Below are 17999 nucleotides of genomic sequence, written 5' to 3'. Positions count from 1 at the left end.
CTCCTTGGGAGTCCTCTGGGCAGCCACTGCTGCCACCCCTGGTCCCTGAGCTGCCCATCCTGCCCCAAAGAGAGATGTCTTCCAGAGGCACCATTCACCTGCGGAGCTTATAGCCAGGGCTGTATAGCAGAGAGGGCATCAGAGGAGGGAGGGAAAGAAAAAGGGACAGAGGCCAGTGTTGCCCATGGCACCCCAGGGTGTCACAGCACACTAGTTGAAAACCACTGCCTTGATTTGTAGTTACATTTTTTGATGGGTTGGGGAGAGCGGTGAACCTTGGGTCCTCATGTATGTCTTAAGACCATAAAAGAACCATGCTTGGATCTCTCTAATCTAGCATTCCGTTTTATGTGGGAGATGGTGGGGGTTGTCAGTGACCAATGCATTTCAACTACCTTTCCACCTAAGAATATGTGCTCTTAATTTAATTTCATATTTTGGTTCTCTATGTTTCAAAAAAATCTTGCCCTGACTTCCTGCAAGCATTACAGGAATTTATTTTTGGTATAATTTTTTTGTGCTAACTCTGTACAGAACCCTTATTCCTATTTTGCATCAGAAAGCAAAGAGAGGAACACCTCACCAAGCAAAACAAGCTGTCCACTGTATACATGCCATATTTTCAAATAAAGAAGTCCAGCTTGCACAGATTTTTGAGGTAAGTTTGTCTGACTTAAAAGCCATGAAAGGATGGAATCACAATTATCAGACCTTTTGAAATTATTCTAACAACCCAGACTTTTCAAGGTACATATAACACTTCAAGAAGTGGCAGTTACAGGTAGGTAGCCATGTTGGTCTGCCATAGTCAAAACAAAATAAAAAATAAAAAATTCCTTCCAGTAGCACCTTAGAGACTAACTAAGTTTGTTCTTGGTATGAGCTTTCGTGTGCATGCACACAAAAGATCATACCAAGAACAAACTTAGTTGGTCTCTAAGGTGCTACTGGAAGGAATTTTTTATTTTGTATTGACTTCAAGAAGTCTGGGTCCACTAGTAGTGAGCAATATTTTACTTCCATTATAAGTATTAGAAAATTAACAAATGCTTTATTTGATTGGCTGAAGGACTGAAAGTTAAGGGCACATTTGTCAATGTATTGAAACTATTTTTGTTCTGGTGTGTTACTGTAGTAGGAATGAAGACCGTGAATGGTAACAAATAAAAGTCCTATACTTGATCGCACCTGTATTGAACTTTGTTTCTATTTAAATAAACCTGCATATAACACGGTCAGTTAAAGGCATGTAATTGATAGCTGATAAACATCGCTTGACAGTGGTGGTTTCACTTGGTAAGTTCTTCAAGTACTGTACAATTCAAGTTGCAACAACACTTCAAGCCTGCCATTATTCCTCACTTCTATAGTGTCAGTTACAGGTGGGTAGCCGTGTTGGTCTGCCATAGTCAAAACAAAATCGAAAATTCTTTCTAGTAGCACCTTAGAGACCAACTGAGTTTGTTCCTGGTATGAGCTTTCGTGTGCATGCACGAGGTATCTGAAGAAGGTATCTGAAGAAGTGTGCATGCACACGAAAGCTCATACCAGGAACAAACTCAGTTGGTCTCTAAGGTGCTACTAGAAAGAATTTTCGATTTTGTTTTGACTATGGCAGACCAACACGGCTACCCACCTGTAACTGGAACTATGGAAGGCACCACATTGAGCCGCATGAAATGGAAGTCCATAAATCTCACAAAGAAACTGGCACAGATACAGACAGACATCTCCTTTCTATAGTGTCTTGATGGAATGTAAGAGTTCTTCATACCAGCATGCCCTTTTGACACCTGGTGATAGAAAGAACTTTACAACATAAGAAGAGCCCTGCTGGATCAGCCCAAGGCTTATCTAGTCCATCACTCTGTTGTCTGTCACAGGGATCAATCAGATCCCTGTGAGAAGCCCATAAGCAGGATCTGAGTGCAATAGTGATCTCCTCACTTGCAATTTCTAACCCGGTAGGTAGGTAGGTAGGTAGGTAGGTAGGTAGGTAGGTAGGTAGGTATTACCATACTGCCTCCAACAGCAAAAGCAGAACATAGCTTTCATGACTAGTAGCCATCAATAGCCGTATCCTCCCCGAATTTGTGATATCTTGCAAGACTTTCTACTCACTTAGAACTGGTTCAAAAAAAATTTCCTGTTTGAATATCAAACCATTCTGACATTATCATAGCTGTCAACTTTTCCCTTTTTTAAGGGAAATTCCCTTATTCCGAATAGGATTCCTCGCAAGAAAAGGGAAAAGTTGACAGCTATGCATTATGAATTCTAGAAAGTTCAGTTTATATACTTGCACCTTTACTCATGAATTTGACTATTTTGTATTGAAGACAAAGTGGGAAAAGACCATGCTAAACCAATTCCTCAGTTTCAGTACTGCACTTAGTTCAGTTTTAGGGTTTTTAAAGGAAGCATACACATTGTGTACTTATCTGCTTCCCAAGCTAGCCTTTGGTTTAATGAAGTTTAATGTGCATGTTCTGAACACAGCTCTAGATGTTATAATGCAATGTTGCCCCTATAACCATTCCCAAAGGATGCAGGAAAGATGATCAAGCCCTATAATTTGATACTGGGCACTGAGGAACCATAACACAACTTGGTATGTATGTTAACATATAATTCTTCATTTGCAACATGACTCCCAGCTTGACCCCTGAATCCATTTTAAAGGGGCAAGAAAAGCTGCAGTTCACTGAAATGCAATGTCTTCCTTGAGCAGTGAGAGGTCACAGTGAAACTCAGCATATATATTTATGACACACTGCTCTGATTAACCTCCAACTCCACACGCATGCCCAAGGGGCAAAAGTAATATGCAAAATGGAATGTGAATTGAGCCTTCCCAAACTGTGCGCTTACCTCAAGTGATGTGTGCCTGCTTGTGCAATTGTACTTGCAGTTTCTTTAATCTCCCCTGAAGCCCCCTTCACCCTCCAATCTGTTCCAGAGGTTCCCTCAATATTCCAGAGCAGATTTGGAGGTGGGACGGACGGACGAAGGAGAAGCCCCATGGCATGAGCAAATGCCCATTTGTGTTACATTGGACCATATCCCATGTCTTTATTATATCCTTCCTCCAAGGAGCTCATTGGATATTGAACTCTTCTACCAAATTGCAGATGGTGTAGCATAAAGAGCTTCTGAAAATAAGATGGGATATAGGGAACAAGTTGCTCTCTTGGTGTAGAGTTCTTAAGGTATTTGATTTTTAATATATTGGTCCATACCAGTATATTAAATTGAGTAAGAAACTGAGGCTGTACTGCATTTTGGGTCTTCTTGAGATATATATTTGTAACAGGATATAAATTTGTAACAGAACTATACAAGTATTTATTTATTTATTGAAGTACGTTAATGTACAACAATTCTCTCTCCTCCTTCTCCAGCCTCTAAGTAGAAGTTTGAATGCTGATGTTCCAGAGCAACTTATAACACCATTAGTTTCTTTGGGTCACATTTCCATGTTGGCACCAGACCAGTTTGCATCACCAATGAAATCCGTAGTTGCAAATTTCATTGTAAAAGATCTCCTGATGAATGACAGGGTAAGGCTCAGAGCAATATAATGACTTTATGGTGAGAATGAAGAATGTTATGTAAATATCTGATGCTATATGAGCTTGCAAGATTAAGGCAAAATATATTAAAATTCTTTTCTAAATTATTTTGTGCATTTTAAAAAATGGTTATCAATCATGCATAAATCTTTGTAGTCTACAGGTGAGAAAAATGGGAAATTGTGGTCCCCGGATGAAGAGGTTTCTCCAGAAGTTCTAGCAAAGGTACATTAGTTTCTTACCTTTAACTCCAGTTACAGGTAGGTAGCCGTGTTGGTCTGCCATAGTCAAAACAAAATAAATAATAATAATAATAATTCCTTCCAGTAGCACCTTAGAGACCAACTAAGTTTGTTCTTGGCATGAGCTTTCGTGTGCATGCACACTTCTTCAGATACACTGAAACAGAAGTCACCAGACCCTTATATATAGTGAGAGAGTGAGGAGGGGTATTACTCAGAAGGGTGGTGGGAATGGGTGATTGGCTGATGGGTGTGGAAAACCTGTTGACAACTGTTAACGACTGCAATTAGTCTTAAAGGAAAAAGCAAGGGGTGAGATGGCTAAAGATAGATAAGAATCCAATGTCTTTCATCAGACCAGGTGATAACACAAGCTAAGTTTGTGTTATGTCTTGGCACAGGAATCACCAACCCAGTGCCATTGGGCACCAAGTTAGTGACCCTTGTGTATGGGGTCGGGAGGGGTTTTTAAAAATTGCAACTCCTTCCTTCACCCTTGGTGGGGCATTTCTGAATGTATGGGTGCTCAATTATGCTATGCATGTATGATTGAGAGAGATGTACTTGGCTGCGGGGGGGGGGGAGATGTGGGAGGTAGGGAAGAGATGGATTTATGTGTAGCCTAAGATACTTGTGTTGTGTATGTGTGAGAAGGAGGGATATATGCATGTGTTGTTTGTTTGTCTGTTGTGGTCTGAGAAAGAGAGAGGGAGATGCACTTGGCAGAGAGGGAGAGATGCATGTGTTCCTGTGGTTTGTATGCTGAGTTTGAAAGAGTAAATGAGTGTGGTGTAGCCACCTTGTATTTTTTTCCCTGATACTCAGACTCCTTGCTGTTACTAGTCAGCAACAGGATCATTGTCTGTGTGTGTGGAAAATATTGTGTCACCTCCAGAGTCAGAACCAGGAAGACATAGCTGACATCCTACAGCAAGCATGAGCTTGTCTGAGTGGGATGAGGGAAGCAGCAGTGACCATGCTTTCTCTAATTTTGTTTTATGCCATAGCAGCCGTGTTGTGTTGTGACTTACGGCAGCCGTTTTGTGACTGGCACCCAGGGCATTTTCTCAAAATTAGAAATGGGCCCACTGGTCCAGAAAGGTTGGTTAACCTTGTTTAACATGAAATTCACACAGGTTTTTTCTATTCTGAAATTGAATGTGAATATAATTTTCAGTCGTTATATTTCAGTAGAGGAGGCTCTCTCAAATCGTAGGCAGTGAACTAAAATATACTTAGTAATGCTGTTAGAAGTACCAATGACTTGATTTTATCTGCTAATAGGTTCAAGCAATTAAACTTCTAGTACGTTGGCTTTTGGGTATGAAAAATAACCAATCAAAATCTGCAAATTCAACACTCCGGTTACTATCAGCTATGTTGGTCAGTGAAGGAGACTTGACAGAACAGAAGAGAATTAGGTAAGACTTCCCCCAAATTTTCACTGATAACAGTTCATATTTATGTCCCAATCCATCAAGTTGCTTAGAAGCAAGAGCTGTGTATATAGAATTTATTGCGGTAGATGATGAAGCCACTGGATTGGGTAATTCCCTCATCATGTGATGGAGGCAGGAGCACAGAATTGTGGTAGGCAGGCTTAAATTAGTTTTTCAGACTCGCCAAGCAGCAATAATCAATGTACATACCTAGAAAAGAAATCTGAACATACCTGCCTACTTCCCCCTGACATGCCCCCAAAATAAATAATGTAACCCCTTAAACAGAGGAACAAAGGGAACCCTTAAATAAAGCTTTGACGGCAGTCTGAAATTAGCACAACTGCAGACCACAGCAGGGAGGGTTGCAGTGTCTTCATCACCCACCTTATAAATCTAATCTTCAGGTAAGACCAATTGCTCTTTCCCCTATTAGATCTGAAAGAGTGGACACAAATTATTATTATTATTATTATTATTATTATTATTATTTCCACTTAAAATTCATGGAGTATTTTTCACATTTCATTTACATTATGGATGAGTCACTTGTCCTATGCATTGTGCAGTTGGAGGAAGAGAGAGAGCTGGGGGGTAATGATCTTTGGTTCTATTGCATAGTGTTTGTGCAGGGGTTTTTGTGTCAGTATCACATGGGTAGGTCCTTTATTTATATTCTTATCTATTTTTGTGGGCAGCTATAGCTCACAGTGTGTTTTGGGATTGAGTTTTCTCATCTATGTTGCAGTGTGTGTAAAATTTACATGGTAATGTTTACAGCATGGTGACCAGGAAGTCAGTTACTCAGCTAGAAATCATGACATTTCCGTGAAATTCTAGAAGTTTCATACTGCTCATGCATCTTTAGACACAAGGTTGTCTTCTGAGAGACAGGGATGATTGTCTTCTCTTGTATGCAGCAAATCTGATATGTCGCGTCTACGTCTGGCTGCTGGCAGTGCCATAATGAAGCTTGCACAGGAGCCCTGTTATCACGAAATTATTACCCCAGAGCAATTCCAACTCTGTGCATTGGTCATTAACGTAAGTAATTGTCTTTGAAGAGCTGTGAGAGAAACAGTTAATTAAGGTAGGGCACATTCCCTATCATAAAGCTACTGTTTAGTCTTAAGATTATCTGTCTTTCTTTCCTTAAACCAGAGCTTTCCAAAATGTGCGTCATGACACATTAGTGTCCCGGCTGCAGTGTGTCACGTGAACACTCCCTGCTGGGACTGGAAAGGAGTTAGTTAACCTCCAGTTTGCTAGTAAAACTGAATTACTGTATTGCGAAATGAGGCATGTCTAAAAAGTGTGTCACCAACATGCAAAGTTTGGAAAGCTCTGCCTTAAACTTTGCAGATACTGCACTGTCTGCAAGCATATTTTACTGTTGCACAGAATTGTTTCTGTTGACACCCATATGGTTTCTTAGTTGCACTTGTCCCATTTTTTCCCCTCTCTTGCAGGATGAATGTTACCAGGTGAGGCAGATATTTGCTCAGAAGCTGCATAAAGCACTGGTAAAATTACTGCTCCCATTGGAGTACATGGCAATATTTGCATTGTGTGCCAAAGACCCCGTAAAAGAAAGGAGAGCACATGCAAGACAGTGCTTACTTAAAAATATAAGTATACGGCGAGAGTACATTAAACAGAACCCCATGGCCAATGGTTAGTAAATTTGCTTACAAGTAAAATTGTACCTTGTGGCATTTTTATTTCAAATTCTGTTTTTTTGTTGTGGTTGAAGAATACAGTAGTTGTGTTAATATATGCTTTGAGAGGTCATTCCTTAAATCTTCCAATAATCACATAATTGAATTAGCTTCACAATATTTTTGTAAAATGTGTTACAGCTATATTGCTTACTTGCATAATAGCAAAATAGTAAAATCTCTGGTGTTGGCTATGTGTCTTTGCATTATGCTTAGAACATGTTTATATTATGTTATTCCAGAAAAGCTGCTATCCCTGCTGCCTGAATATGTGGTACCATACATGATTCACCTGCTGGCACATGATCCAGATTTTACAAAACCTCAAGATGTTGATCAGCTTCGTGATATCAAAGAGTATGTGTCATTCGGTATTGGATATTTGAAAAATGCTAATTTAGATGTTGGATAGACACAGCCCCCAAACTTTAATTTCACAGTTGTAACAAAGAGAACAATGCCCATTTTTTTACTGTAAACTTCACAATTGTTACTATTTGTTAAATTTGTATATCACCCTTCATCCGAAGATCATAGGGCAGTTCACAACAAAAATTTAGGATTTCCTCAGGAACTCTTAAGAACATTCATTCTGGTGGCTCTTGTTCACACACTGCATTTTGTTAATTTCATATATGCTACTCCTCTAAGTTGCTCAGAATGTTGTTTAGGTATTATTCAAAGGCAGTCTGCCATCCAGGCAGCTTACTGGCCCGACCTGCCTGTTTTCCACAGTAGATGGAACCGCATCATGTGTCCTCGATACATTCAGAAGAAAGTGTTAGCTCCTGAAAAATTATATGACAGCAGGCTTGAGCACACTGTTGTTGCTGGATGGAGAGTGGTTTCCATGATGGCTACCCTTTTTGGATATTCATGGTTGTTGATTTGGGGGCAGGGTGGGTTGGTTTTCAAATTACCAGGCTCTGCAAACTTGAGAGGATTCTACTTACTAAGCTTCCAGGCCATATTTTCCAAAGCTTCAAACCACCAACCCCACCCCACATTCCTTCTCCTAGCTTTGTAGAACTTCTAAGGACTGTTTCCTGTGGCTTGCAGTTCACTCCTTTTGCCCTAATTTGGGCGGTTAAAGGTACAGTGGTACCTCTGGTTACGTACTTAATTCGTTCCGAAGGTCCGTTCTTAACCTGAAACTGTTCTTAACCTGAAGCACCACTTTAGCTAATGGGACCTGCCGCTGCTCCGCCAGAGCACGATTTCTATTCTTATCATGAAGCAAAGTTCTTAACCTGAAGCGTTATTTCTGGGTTAGCAGAGTATGTAACCTGAAGCGTATGTAACCCGAGGTACCACTGTAAAGGTAAAGGGACCCCTGACCGTTAGGTCCAGTCGTGTCCAACTCTGGGGTTGCGGCGCTTATCTCGTGTTACTGGCCGAGGAAGCCGGTGTGCAGCTTCCGGATCATGTGGCCAGCATGACAAAGCCGCTTCTGGTGAACCAGAGTAGCGCACAGAAACACCGTTTACCTACCTGCCGGAGCGGTACCTATTTATCTACTTGCACTTTGACGTGCTTTCGAATTGCTAGGTGGGCAGCAGCTGGGACCGAGCAACGGGAGCTCACCCCGTCGTGGATAGGGATGGTCACATTTCTAGTTTATTGTATTGCTAAAATCATGCATTGTGGGATACCGGGACATAACATTTCGAGTTGGAAGGGAGGTGTTTTCAGACTCAAGTATGCTTTCTTTCTAGGGAATGTTGTTAGTGGTGTTACATGCAACTCATAGCATTGGGGTGTTTTGATTTCATTAGGTGCCTTTGGTTCATGCTGGAAGTCTTAATGACAAAAAACGAAAACAACAGTCATGCCTTCATGAAAAAGATGACAGAAAGTATCAGACTTACGCGGGATGGACAGTCTCCAGATGAGCCAAAAGCCAATGAAGTAAGAAATGTGGTGGAAAGAGATTGGTTTTGAAGTCAATTTTTGAACAAGATGGACAGAATGCTTCAGAGCAAGCAATAAGCCAGAATCTCATTTCTCTCCAGAGAGAATTTTAGTTGTGAGCATTTTGTGTTAGCAATCTCACCTTTACAGAGCGAAAAAGTTAATCCAGCAGAATGTAGTTGTCATCAAGCAAGCAAAATCTTGTTTTGTTTCCTTTGTTGTTGTTCCTCCTTTTCTTCCTTTGCCACGTTGAATGTTTGTTTTGTGATCGCAAAAAAGCCAACCACCACAAAATTCCCACAGAAGGGGAAGCCCTGGATCTCCTCTTACTTGGGGCCCTTCTCTGAGCACTTGGCACAAATAAGAGTTCTCTCCTCCCCCACTTCTTATGGCAGCAGTGTGCTGATCTATTTCACTGGCTAGGATATGGTCCAGCCACAGCAAAGGTGCTAAATCAGCTACATTGGCTAATGTTATGGGCCGGATCTGGGATCAAACGAGAGGAGTGACTTTCCCCCTCTTAACCTGCTCATAGGCCATAAAGGGAAGCCTTGTTAGGGGCTTCATTAGTCACTGAATTTCCCACCTAAGTTTCAGTATTTTCATACCTTGCTATGAGCAAAGGTTAGCCACCGGTTAATAGAGTTGGGAAGAAGCTTTTGCTGCCAGTGAGGGAGTGGTGTTACCTCCCTTATATGTGTGGTTTATTGTAGAGTTCTGTATTTCATGCTCAGATGACAAGAACAGCCCAGAAGATCAGTTCCATGCCATTTTGGCTTGAGATTCCTGCTACCCTCTCCAGTGTTCTTTCAGTATGTGGGTTGAGTGGTGTTATCAGTAACCAGTTGGACTGTTGGATGGATCCTTGCCCCACACCACACCAAATTCTGCTAGCTGTAATTAAATATCGACAGATCAAGTCTAAACTAGTTATATCAATGTTGCATATGTTTATTCATAAGTCCATCCTGTCCCACTTCCATGTTTATCTGAAAATCAACACGAAAAATTCATATTTACACATGGATTTAATTACATAACTTCGCATAAAATACCATTTCATCTCTATGTACTCATTTCTAAGCATATATTATCTGAAATACTCATTGTTAATATATTTTGGTAGGGGTATTTTGAGCAAAGAGCTGTCACATAATTTTGAGATGTGCAAAATACAAAGGATAATTATGTGCCGATCTGCACATCTGTTCAGGAAGTGTGGATTGGATCACAGAAATCACATTTCTCAAATATAACTAGCTGTAATCAAATTATGTTATAGCCTTTAAAAAAAAACCATTTCAGTCTCTAGTTCTTTCTTCTCCTCTTAACGTGTGGGTGGGTGGGTGGGGGACTAGTTTATTGAAACGATAAGAAGCTAGGAATTGTATTCAACTAACGTCTTCATCATATTCTTCAATTTCAGTAGCTCTGCTCTGAGTAGGACTAGCTGTTACAGCAAGCTTCTTAAACCTTAGTCCTGTGTGTTTGTAAAATTTAGAAAAAGATTGCTTCATTTTGTTCAAAAGTATAGTGTAGAAAATTAGGCAGGATTTGCACTGGGAGATAATATGTCTATGGGGAATCCCATTAAAAAAAATAAGTCTGTAATGTAATTGGCATACTGATTTCTAAATGTTATAGTTACGTTTGTTTTAAGTTGTAAAGTAATTTCTAAATTTCTTTTATAATTCCCCCCCCCCACAGAAACTCTATACTGTATGTGATGTGGCCCTGTGTGTAATCAACAGCAAAAGTGCTTTATGTAATGCAGAGTCTCCAAAGGATCCTGTATTGCCAACCAAATTTTTTACACAACCTGAAAAGGTAATTCTACAGAACAAACAAATATTTTTGTGTTCTCTTCTACTTAAGCATACCTTCAAATATGGGAACTTTGTTCTTGGTTGTATTTTCTAAATTACCTATTTAGATAATTATCTAACTATTGCCATGTTCTCTTCCTCTCCAATGAAACAAAATTGCTCTTAAAACTTCTTTGTGGTCATATTCTTTGGACATTCAGCAATATTGAATCTGCCATTACTAGATTATAGTGAAAGTGCCAAGCTAAAGAAATTAAATCTACAGGTGTCGATAATATGCAAAACCAGTAGTACTTTCAATAGCACTCTCATAACGGGACAAAAGTTTACTCTGTTTAGCTTAGTGCATATTCCTTAAATATGCTTTAGGACCTTGCATTAGTGAGCCGCTGTTGAACATTGAACTCACTGCCCAGTTTTCTGATTTAGCTTTTATAGAGGAGTTTAGATCCTGTTATTATAGTGATTACATGCACCTCAGGGTGGCTAGCAGCAGTTGAAACCCAGTACGTACTGTATTAAGGTGTTATCCCATTTTAATCATATTTGGGATAGACCCATTGAATCCATTTATTTTAGTGAGTCTGCTCTGAGTATGACCATTGAATATCTCCCCGAAACGTTCCATAGAATAACAATACAAAACAGAGGTTCCGCAGATAATTTTATTTCCAAGATTCCCATTTTAACTTAAATGACAAAACCAAACCCTGCTGGACAAGACAGATTTCCTCCCCTCTGTTGAAACATAGTGGAAAGGGCCTCTAAATGCTCCTCTGCTTGAAAAGCAATTCACTGTGTAACTCTACCAGGACCCTGGGCTCATAAAACAAATCTCACACTACTTAGGTTGCAGTCCTGTTTTATGAACAAAGTTTACTTCGGGGAGGAGCTATTTAGAATAATGGTAGGGAACGTTTGGTCCACCAGATGTTAGGATTCCAATGTCCATCAGCCCCAGCCAACATGGTCAGTGGCCAGGATGATGGGAATTGTTGCTCAGCATCATTTTGAGGACCAAACGTTCCTCCCCTCTGATTTAGACGCACTCGTTCTTGAAAACTGGAAATCATTTCAGAATCTCTCCGCTCCCTGTCAAATTACATAATCTATCCTGAAAATACTAAATAACTTCTCTTTTTCTTCCCCCCCCCCCCCAAAGGATTTTTGCAATGAAAGGAATTATATTTCGGAAGAGATGAGAGTTCTTCTCTTAACCGGAAAGGTGATGTTTCTATTTTTTTAATTTGACACATCGTATAAACAATGAACCCTTTCAGTTTGTGAGAAATGATAAAATGATATACACGACTAACTCAGTGCAACCCATTTAGGCTGTATTTATTTGAGTGTAAATCCCATTGAATTCTGTAGGACTTTTTTCAGAGTGCAGAGGACAACACAGTTAAATTACTTACAGGTTCACCTAAAGCATCTTAGCCCCTTTGATTTCAGAGCTAATTTGTCGGTTGTGGGTCAGCTTCACTATGATAAAACAAGAACTTTTATTTTTATGTAAAGGGTGTAAGGATATTTTGTATTGATTATGGGCTGTAACTTTGGGATTCTCATTCTACAGGGTTTTAAAAAGTATACTTTCTGCTGAATCTCTGAGTACATTTTAATGCAGTGTAAGGAGAAACAATCCTGAGACAATTTGCACCTCAATAATTTAGGCATGCGGTGAACTTGAGGTTGTAGGGGAAATGAAGCCTTTCACTATAACCATTTGTGTACAAGTAGGAGAAAGTTCAGGAATTTTCACTGGGCTAGTTGTAGCTGCAGCTATTTAATGATATCCAATTATAGACCAAAATGCAAGGGGCCATTTTATATATTGTGGAGATTATTATTATTTTTAAAAAAATACACATTGTGAATTGTGTGTTTGCATGTATTTCAAACTTATTAAATAAGCCTGCTCTTGTTCATTTTAGCCCAAACCAACTGGTGTATTAGGTGCTGTAAATAAACCTTTATCTGCAACTGGAAGGAGACCATATATCCGAAGCGCAGGATCAGAAACTGGAAGCAATAATAGCGTAAACTCTGAACTAAGCTCTCCTGCAGGAAACAGATCAAGGTCTGATACTTTTCAGCAATATAATTCAGATTTAAAAAACATACTATGTCAATATAGGATTGTACTTTACTTCTCTTAATTATGTGGGAAATTGTTATTTTTCAGTTTATGTATTTTATTTTTCTAAAATTCAGAGTTTGCAAACTTTTCAGTGTCATAAAGGAATATCATATTCTTAGAATTCCAAGTCCTTTAATGAACTAAGTCTACCAATCACTTCTTCACCTCCATTCTGAATTTTGAAATGAACATTTATATATTTGGTTTTACCATCTGCTTTCAATTGTATTACCTGTTAGAATGTTTTATGTAGTTGCAGTATTATATCTAATGAGGTTTGGATGAAGTTCACATTGCTAGTTGCACATTTTTCTCAAATTGTTAACTCTTTTACTCACACACATAGCTTTATTGTGACCCATAGACCCAAAATACACAGTATAATAATAATAATATATATCAACACTTATTAAAGTGTAAAAACTGAATCTCAAACAACAGAACAGATTGAGTGCATATCTATGTTCACGTGGATTTTTAAATATTAGGATTAACATTGAAATTAAGTATTTCAGGGTAGAATTTATTTAAAATGCATGGTTTTTTAAACAACATCTTCCACTTTCAGCCCTGGGGATTACTGTAGTTAAGAAGATAAGGAATTTAAAAAGTTAATGCAGGATCACAATCCAGCACAGAGGCAGGGGCATATTAAAACCTTTGCATTAGCGTTAACTATTTTACAATAAATCTTGATCAGTTCTTCTACCTTCTTGATCCGTTCTTTTACCAGTTAGGCTTAAAGAAGGGAAAGAGATTTCTTTCCCTTCCATAATTTAACAGAAAACCACATTTACATTGATTTTTAAAATTCTTCCAACAGAGAGCAGAGCTCAGACATATCAGAAACTGGTGTCAGTGAAAATGATGAAAATCCAGTGAGAATTATTTCTGTCACTCCAGCAAAAATAGAACCTGTAAAGAACAAGGTATGGTTGAAATTTTTAAAAGCACGTTCTACTTTTAGGTAATCCTACGAAAAATTGTATCCAGAAATTGGTGACTAACATTTTAATATAACTGTTGCATTTTATTTGCCGTTCTATGAAAACACGTCCCAGATCGATAGCGTCAACAGTTTCCCAATAAGTCAGAAGAAGTCAGCTTAGCAGTAGATAGCAAGATTTTCCTTATTTATTCAAATATTCTGCTTTAATGTTGTTGTATATGTTTTGCCTCCAGTTGAGCTGCTCGTGAGTATGGTACAGAGAACTTTTAAAGTACATTAAATAATATTATGCAAGGACTTGTCATGCTGTCATCTTTGTTTCATGCCCATAATGTTTTAAGTTGGATTTTAATTTAAATAGAAAACCTAGGCCAGTAGACACGACATTGAGAAATACTTCAAAGCTTGTTGTATTTCTATAACGAGTTTACCAAATGCTGCTTTATATTTTGGGGAATTAGAATTCCCCATTGCAACAGTATGTCCCCTTGAACTGATTATTTTGTGGTACTTGAAAGGTTAATGCTGTAGCTGCCCTTGGAAACTTCTTTCTAAAATGCTTGCAAGGTTTTGAAGCAGATATAACTGCCACCTGACTGTCAGGGATTCAGTTGACAACAAACTAAGCCCTTTTCTCCCCTCTAGGAGATAAACTCTGATCAGGCAACGCAAGGAAATGTTAGCACTGAGCGTGGGAAGAAAAGAACTGCAACAGCCGCTGGAGCAGAAAATATTCATCAAAAGTCAGAAGAAAAAAAAACAGATGAGTCGGGCCAGCCTGCCCCTCCCAAACCAAGGAGAGGACGTCCTCCCAAGTCTGAATCTCAGGGCACCATGGCAAAAAATGCTGAAACAAGTAAACCGTCTGGTAGGGGGCGGAAAAGGGCAGCACCCAGCCAGGAAGGTCCAGGGAGTTTAGAGGCAAGCAATGCCAAAGCACCAAAACAGCAAGATGCACCGAAAAAAGCAGTACCAGCACAGAGACAGATTGATCTACAAAGGTAAACACAAATACATTGCTTTCTTTCTCTGGGAAGTTTTCCTGAATTGGCTATAACTTGCCAGAAATGCCATGTGACATCACAGTAAATCCTAACCATCTCCACGGAACTTCGTTTGCACTTTCCCGCACACTGCTCCCCGCACTCTTTCCTCCCTTGTCACGTCTCGTTTATTTGTGCCCTTTAATTCCTCTTTTACTTTACCTTTTGCCATCCTAGTCCTTCCCCACCACCCTCAAAATTCAATTGCTGAGCAATACATGTTTTCAAAAAATGCAGCTAGTTTATTTGTATAACACAGGTTTTCTTTAACACAGAGATATGTGTGCATGTAAAAAAAAGATCCCTCAAAAGATCTCCCTCATGCAAATGCAGATGAACATCAGAGTCAAGGAGTGTGGAAGACCAATTACCAAAAGTGTCTCCATTTTTAAAAGCCAGCTGACACGGAATATTCAGAGCAGCAGTGGCTGCTGATAAGTAGGCAGAGCGGCCAGCTCTTGGAGATCTGATCTTGCCAATATCCAGACCATGGGTAGGCAAACTAGGGGCCGGATCCAGCCCAATCGCCTTCTAAATCCGGCCCGCAGATGGTCTGGGAATCAGCATGTTTTGACATGAGTAGAATGTGTCCTTTTATTTAAAATGCATCTCTGGGTTATTTGTGGGGGCTGCCTGGTGTTTTTACATGAGTAGAATGTGTGCTTTTATTTCAAATGCATGTCTGGGTTATTTGTGGGGCATAGGAATTCGTTCTTTTTTCTTTTCTTTTCTTTTTACAAAATATAGTCTGGTCCCTCACAAGGTCTGAGGGACAGTGGACCGGCCCCCTGCTGAAAAAGTTTGCTGACCCCTGATCCAGACAGTCAACCATACAAGCTGCTCCTGTCCCTTCTTGTTAAGAATAGGCAACTGCTGCTGGGATCATGAAATTTGAAAGTGGGCACTAATGGAAAAACCCTTAGATTGTTAATGTTTATGAAAAACTGGGGTGGATAGATTTCATGAAACATGGTATTGCTTGTTTGCAACTAGTCCTCCGGATACACATGGCCAATTGTGGTCAGGAACTCTGGGCTGAATAGTACAAATCAAACAGAGACATTCTGTAATATCACTACAGATTAACATATTATTTCCCTTATTGGTGGAATCAGCTGGTTTGTTTTCCCTAATGTTAGGTATCATTATTTTTATCCTGTATGCTTTATAAGAAAAATCGAAACACACATTTATTTATTTTTTAAAAAAGAATGGGCAACTGGCACCCTAAAGGTGCACTCTAGTGCCTTACGTACTCACCTGCCGTTATGCAACTTGATGGCTTTCTTCAATGCAAGTTGAGAGCCAGGTAAAAAAATTGACATCCCCATCCATGTGTAAACAGCAAAATTGGCTTCCTCACATAGTCAGAAGCAGCCTGAATCTCTCACAGTTGTCTCTCTGGAGGTAGTACAGTGGTACCTCGGGTTAAGAACTTAATTCGTTCTGGAGGTCCATTCTTAACCTGAAACTGTTCTTAACCTGAGGTACCACTTTAGCTAATGGGGCCTCCTGCTGCCGCCGCACGATTTCTGTTCTCATCCTGAAGCAAAGTTCTTAACCCGAGATACTATTTCTGGGTTAGCAGAGTCTGTAACCTGAAGCGTCTGTAACCCGAGATACCACTGTATCAAGTCCTGATCCTACCTTCTCCCCACTCCCATCCTCTACATATGTTAGAGGATTCCCGGGAAGGGACATGATCAGGGTTGGTGGGCACAAATAATGGCTGGCTGCACAGCCTATTTCTTAGACTGGGAGGAGTTTCAGAAGCAACCAGTGAGATGGCATATGGATCTGGTGCTCAAAAATTGTACCAAATATATGTAGGCTCTTGGGTAGGCCTGCCCAACCTGTGATCCCACCACCAATTTATGGCCAGTCAATGTTGTACATGACTACTAGACTGTCTTGAGCTTGTTGGGTCACAAATTGGGAAGGCCTGTCCTTGGACATGTCTAAATTAGCTCTTTGAGATCTTAACAAAAACAGAGGAGATATTCTCTTATGTAAGGAATTTGATTAGACATCCTTTTAGATGTATATACTGGTGGTGGGGAACTGCGTCTTCAGTTAAAACCAACTGAAGTATACAGGCAATGACCATTTTACGCTTGTTCAATGCATGCATGATCGTGCACATGTGCATCGCCTCAACCCAGAAGTGGCCAGAAAAGGGGGAGTAACCCATGCTCAGGGGCCAGGATACAAGCCCTGTGTAAATCAGCGGTTGCCTGTATTTAATAGTATATATTGTTCCAATACAGCTGATAATTGTCTAAAACAGTATAGAAACCATTCATACACATCTGTAAAGTCCATTGTTATTCCTTATATAGACCGCTTGCCCTTTCTAAGAAGGTTAAGAGAAATCTTGTGCTAACGAAAATTGACTTAAGCTCCGAAAAGCAGAGCTCATTTTGTCTCAGCTCAAAGGACAGAAGTGCAACTCCTAGTTTGATTTAGCTAGACTTTTACTCCCAAATGATATTCCCATTCTAACATTTTTCAGAAGCAAGGTGCTGGGAAGTGATGGAGAGTCAGTGTTGGAGATAGAATCAAGTCCTGGATATTCTCCAAGTGAAATGGATCTTTTTAAGCTTTGTGACACTGAGGATACAGGCAGCCAGGAAGACACTGAGGAGACAGAACTAACAGAGAGAGGCTTCCTGAAGGTGCAGCAGGCAGATTATACAGGGCTATGTTTGTATAATTATGGGTGCTGGAAGGAGGTGGTGCTGGTCAGTCCTTGTATAAATGTAGCTGACATGGATGTAGAAGATCACACAGTACTTCTGCAAGTTAAAAATTTAGTGGAAGTTAGGTAATGAAAGTCGATAAACTGGGAGGACGTGAAACTGCTATATTCCTGTCATTCTTCCCACCTTCCTTCCTTTGACAAGAGTTTCATTCAATTGCTGAGCTTTTCTAGACAAATGCTTTACATTATAGCAGTGGAATAAAATGTTGCTTTAAATTTAAAGTAATGTCTCCCCCCCCCAATCAATTCATAAAAAGATTATCAGCCTCCTATAAATGCAAATTATTGACTTCAGAGGAATTTCGACCAGACCTATATCACCTACATCAAAGATGATGTGGATACAAACACAATTGAAAGTGCAATCCTAGACATAAATATTCAGGTAATGTGTT

General features: G+C 39.7%; 1 protein-coding gene across 7 annotated transcripts in view; it reads left to right on the top strand.

The window, feature by feature from the left end:
- Positions 1-17999, top strand: part of PDS5A (PDS5 cohesin associated factor A) — a 60732-nt gene that overhangs the window by 41379 nt on the left and 1354 nt on the right. For 3 of the 7 annotated variants that reach the window (XM_033160702.1, XM_033160704.1, XM_033160705.1), the window contains exons 20-33: positions 535-658; positions 3402-3560; positions 3729-3797; positions 5099-5235; positions 6174-6297; positions 6723-6927; positions 7214-7328; positions 8747-8879; positions 10590-10709; positions 11871-11933; positions 12646-12791; positions 13675-13780; positions 14446-14801; positions 17356-17993. In XM_033160702.1, the coding sequence (XP_033016593.1) occupies positions 535-658; positions 3402-3560; positions 3729-3797; positions 5099-5235; positions 6174-6297; positions 6723-6927; positions 7214-7328; positions 8747-8879; positions 10590-10709; positions 11871-11933; positions 12646-12791; positions 13675-13780; positions 14446-14801; positions 17356-17671 (2173 nt within the window). In that variant the 3' untranslated portion in view covers positions 17672-17993. Of the gene's footprint in view, positions 1-534; positions 659-3401; positions 3561-3728; positions 3798-5098; positions 5236-6173; positions 6298-6722; positions 6928-7213; positions 7329-8746; positions 8880-10589; positions 10710-11870; positions 11934-12645; positions 12792-13674; positions 13781-14445; positions 14802-17355; positions 17994-17999 lie in introns of those variants that run through there. The other 4 variants (XM_033160706.1, XM_033160707.1, XM_033160703.1 and 1 more) reach the window with 3 other exon arrangements.

The sequence above is a fragment of the Lacerta agilis genome, chromosome 9 (genome assembly GCF_009819535.1).
Source record: "Lacerta agilis isolate rLacAgi1 chromosome 9, rLacAgi1.pri, whole genome shotgun sequence".
NCBI lineage: Eukaryota > Metazoa > Chordata > Lepidosauria > Squamata > Lacertidae > Lacerta > Lacerta agilis.
This window is presented reverse-complemented; position numbering and strand designations above follow the sequence as displayed.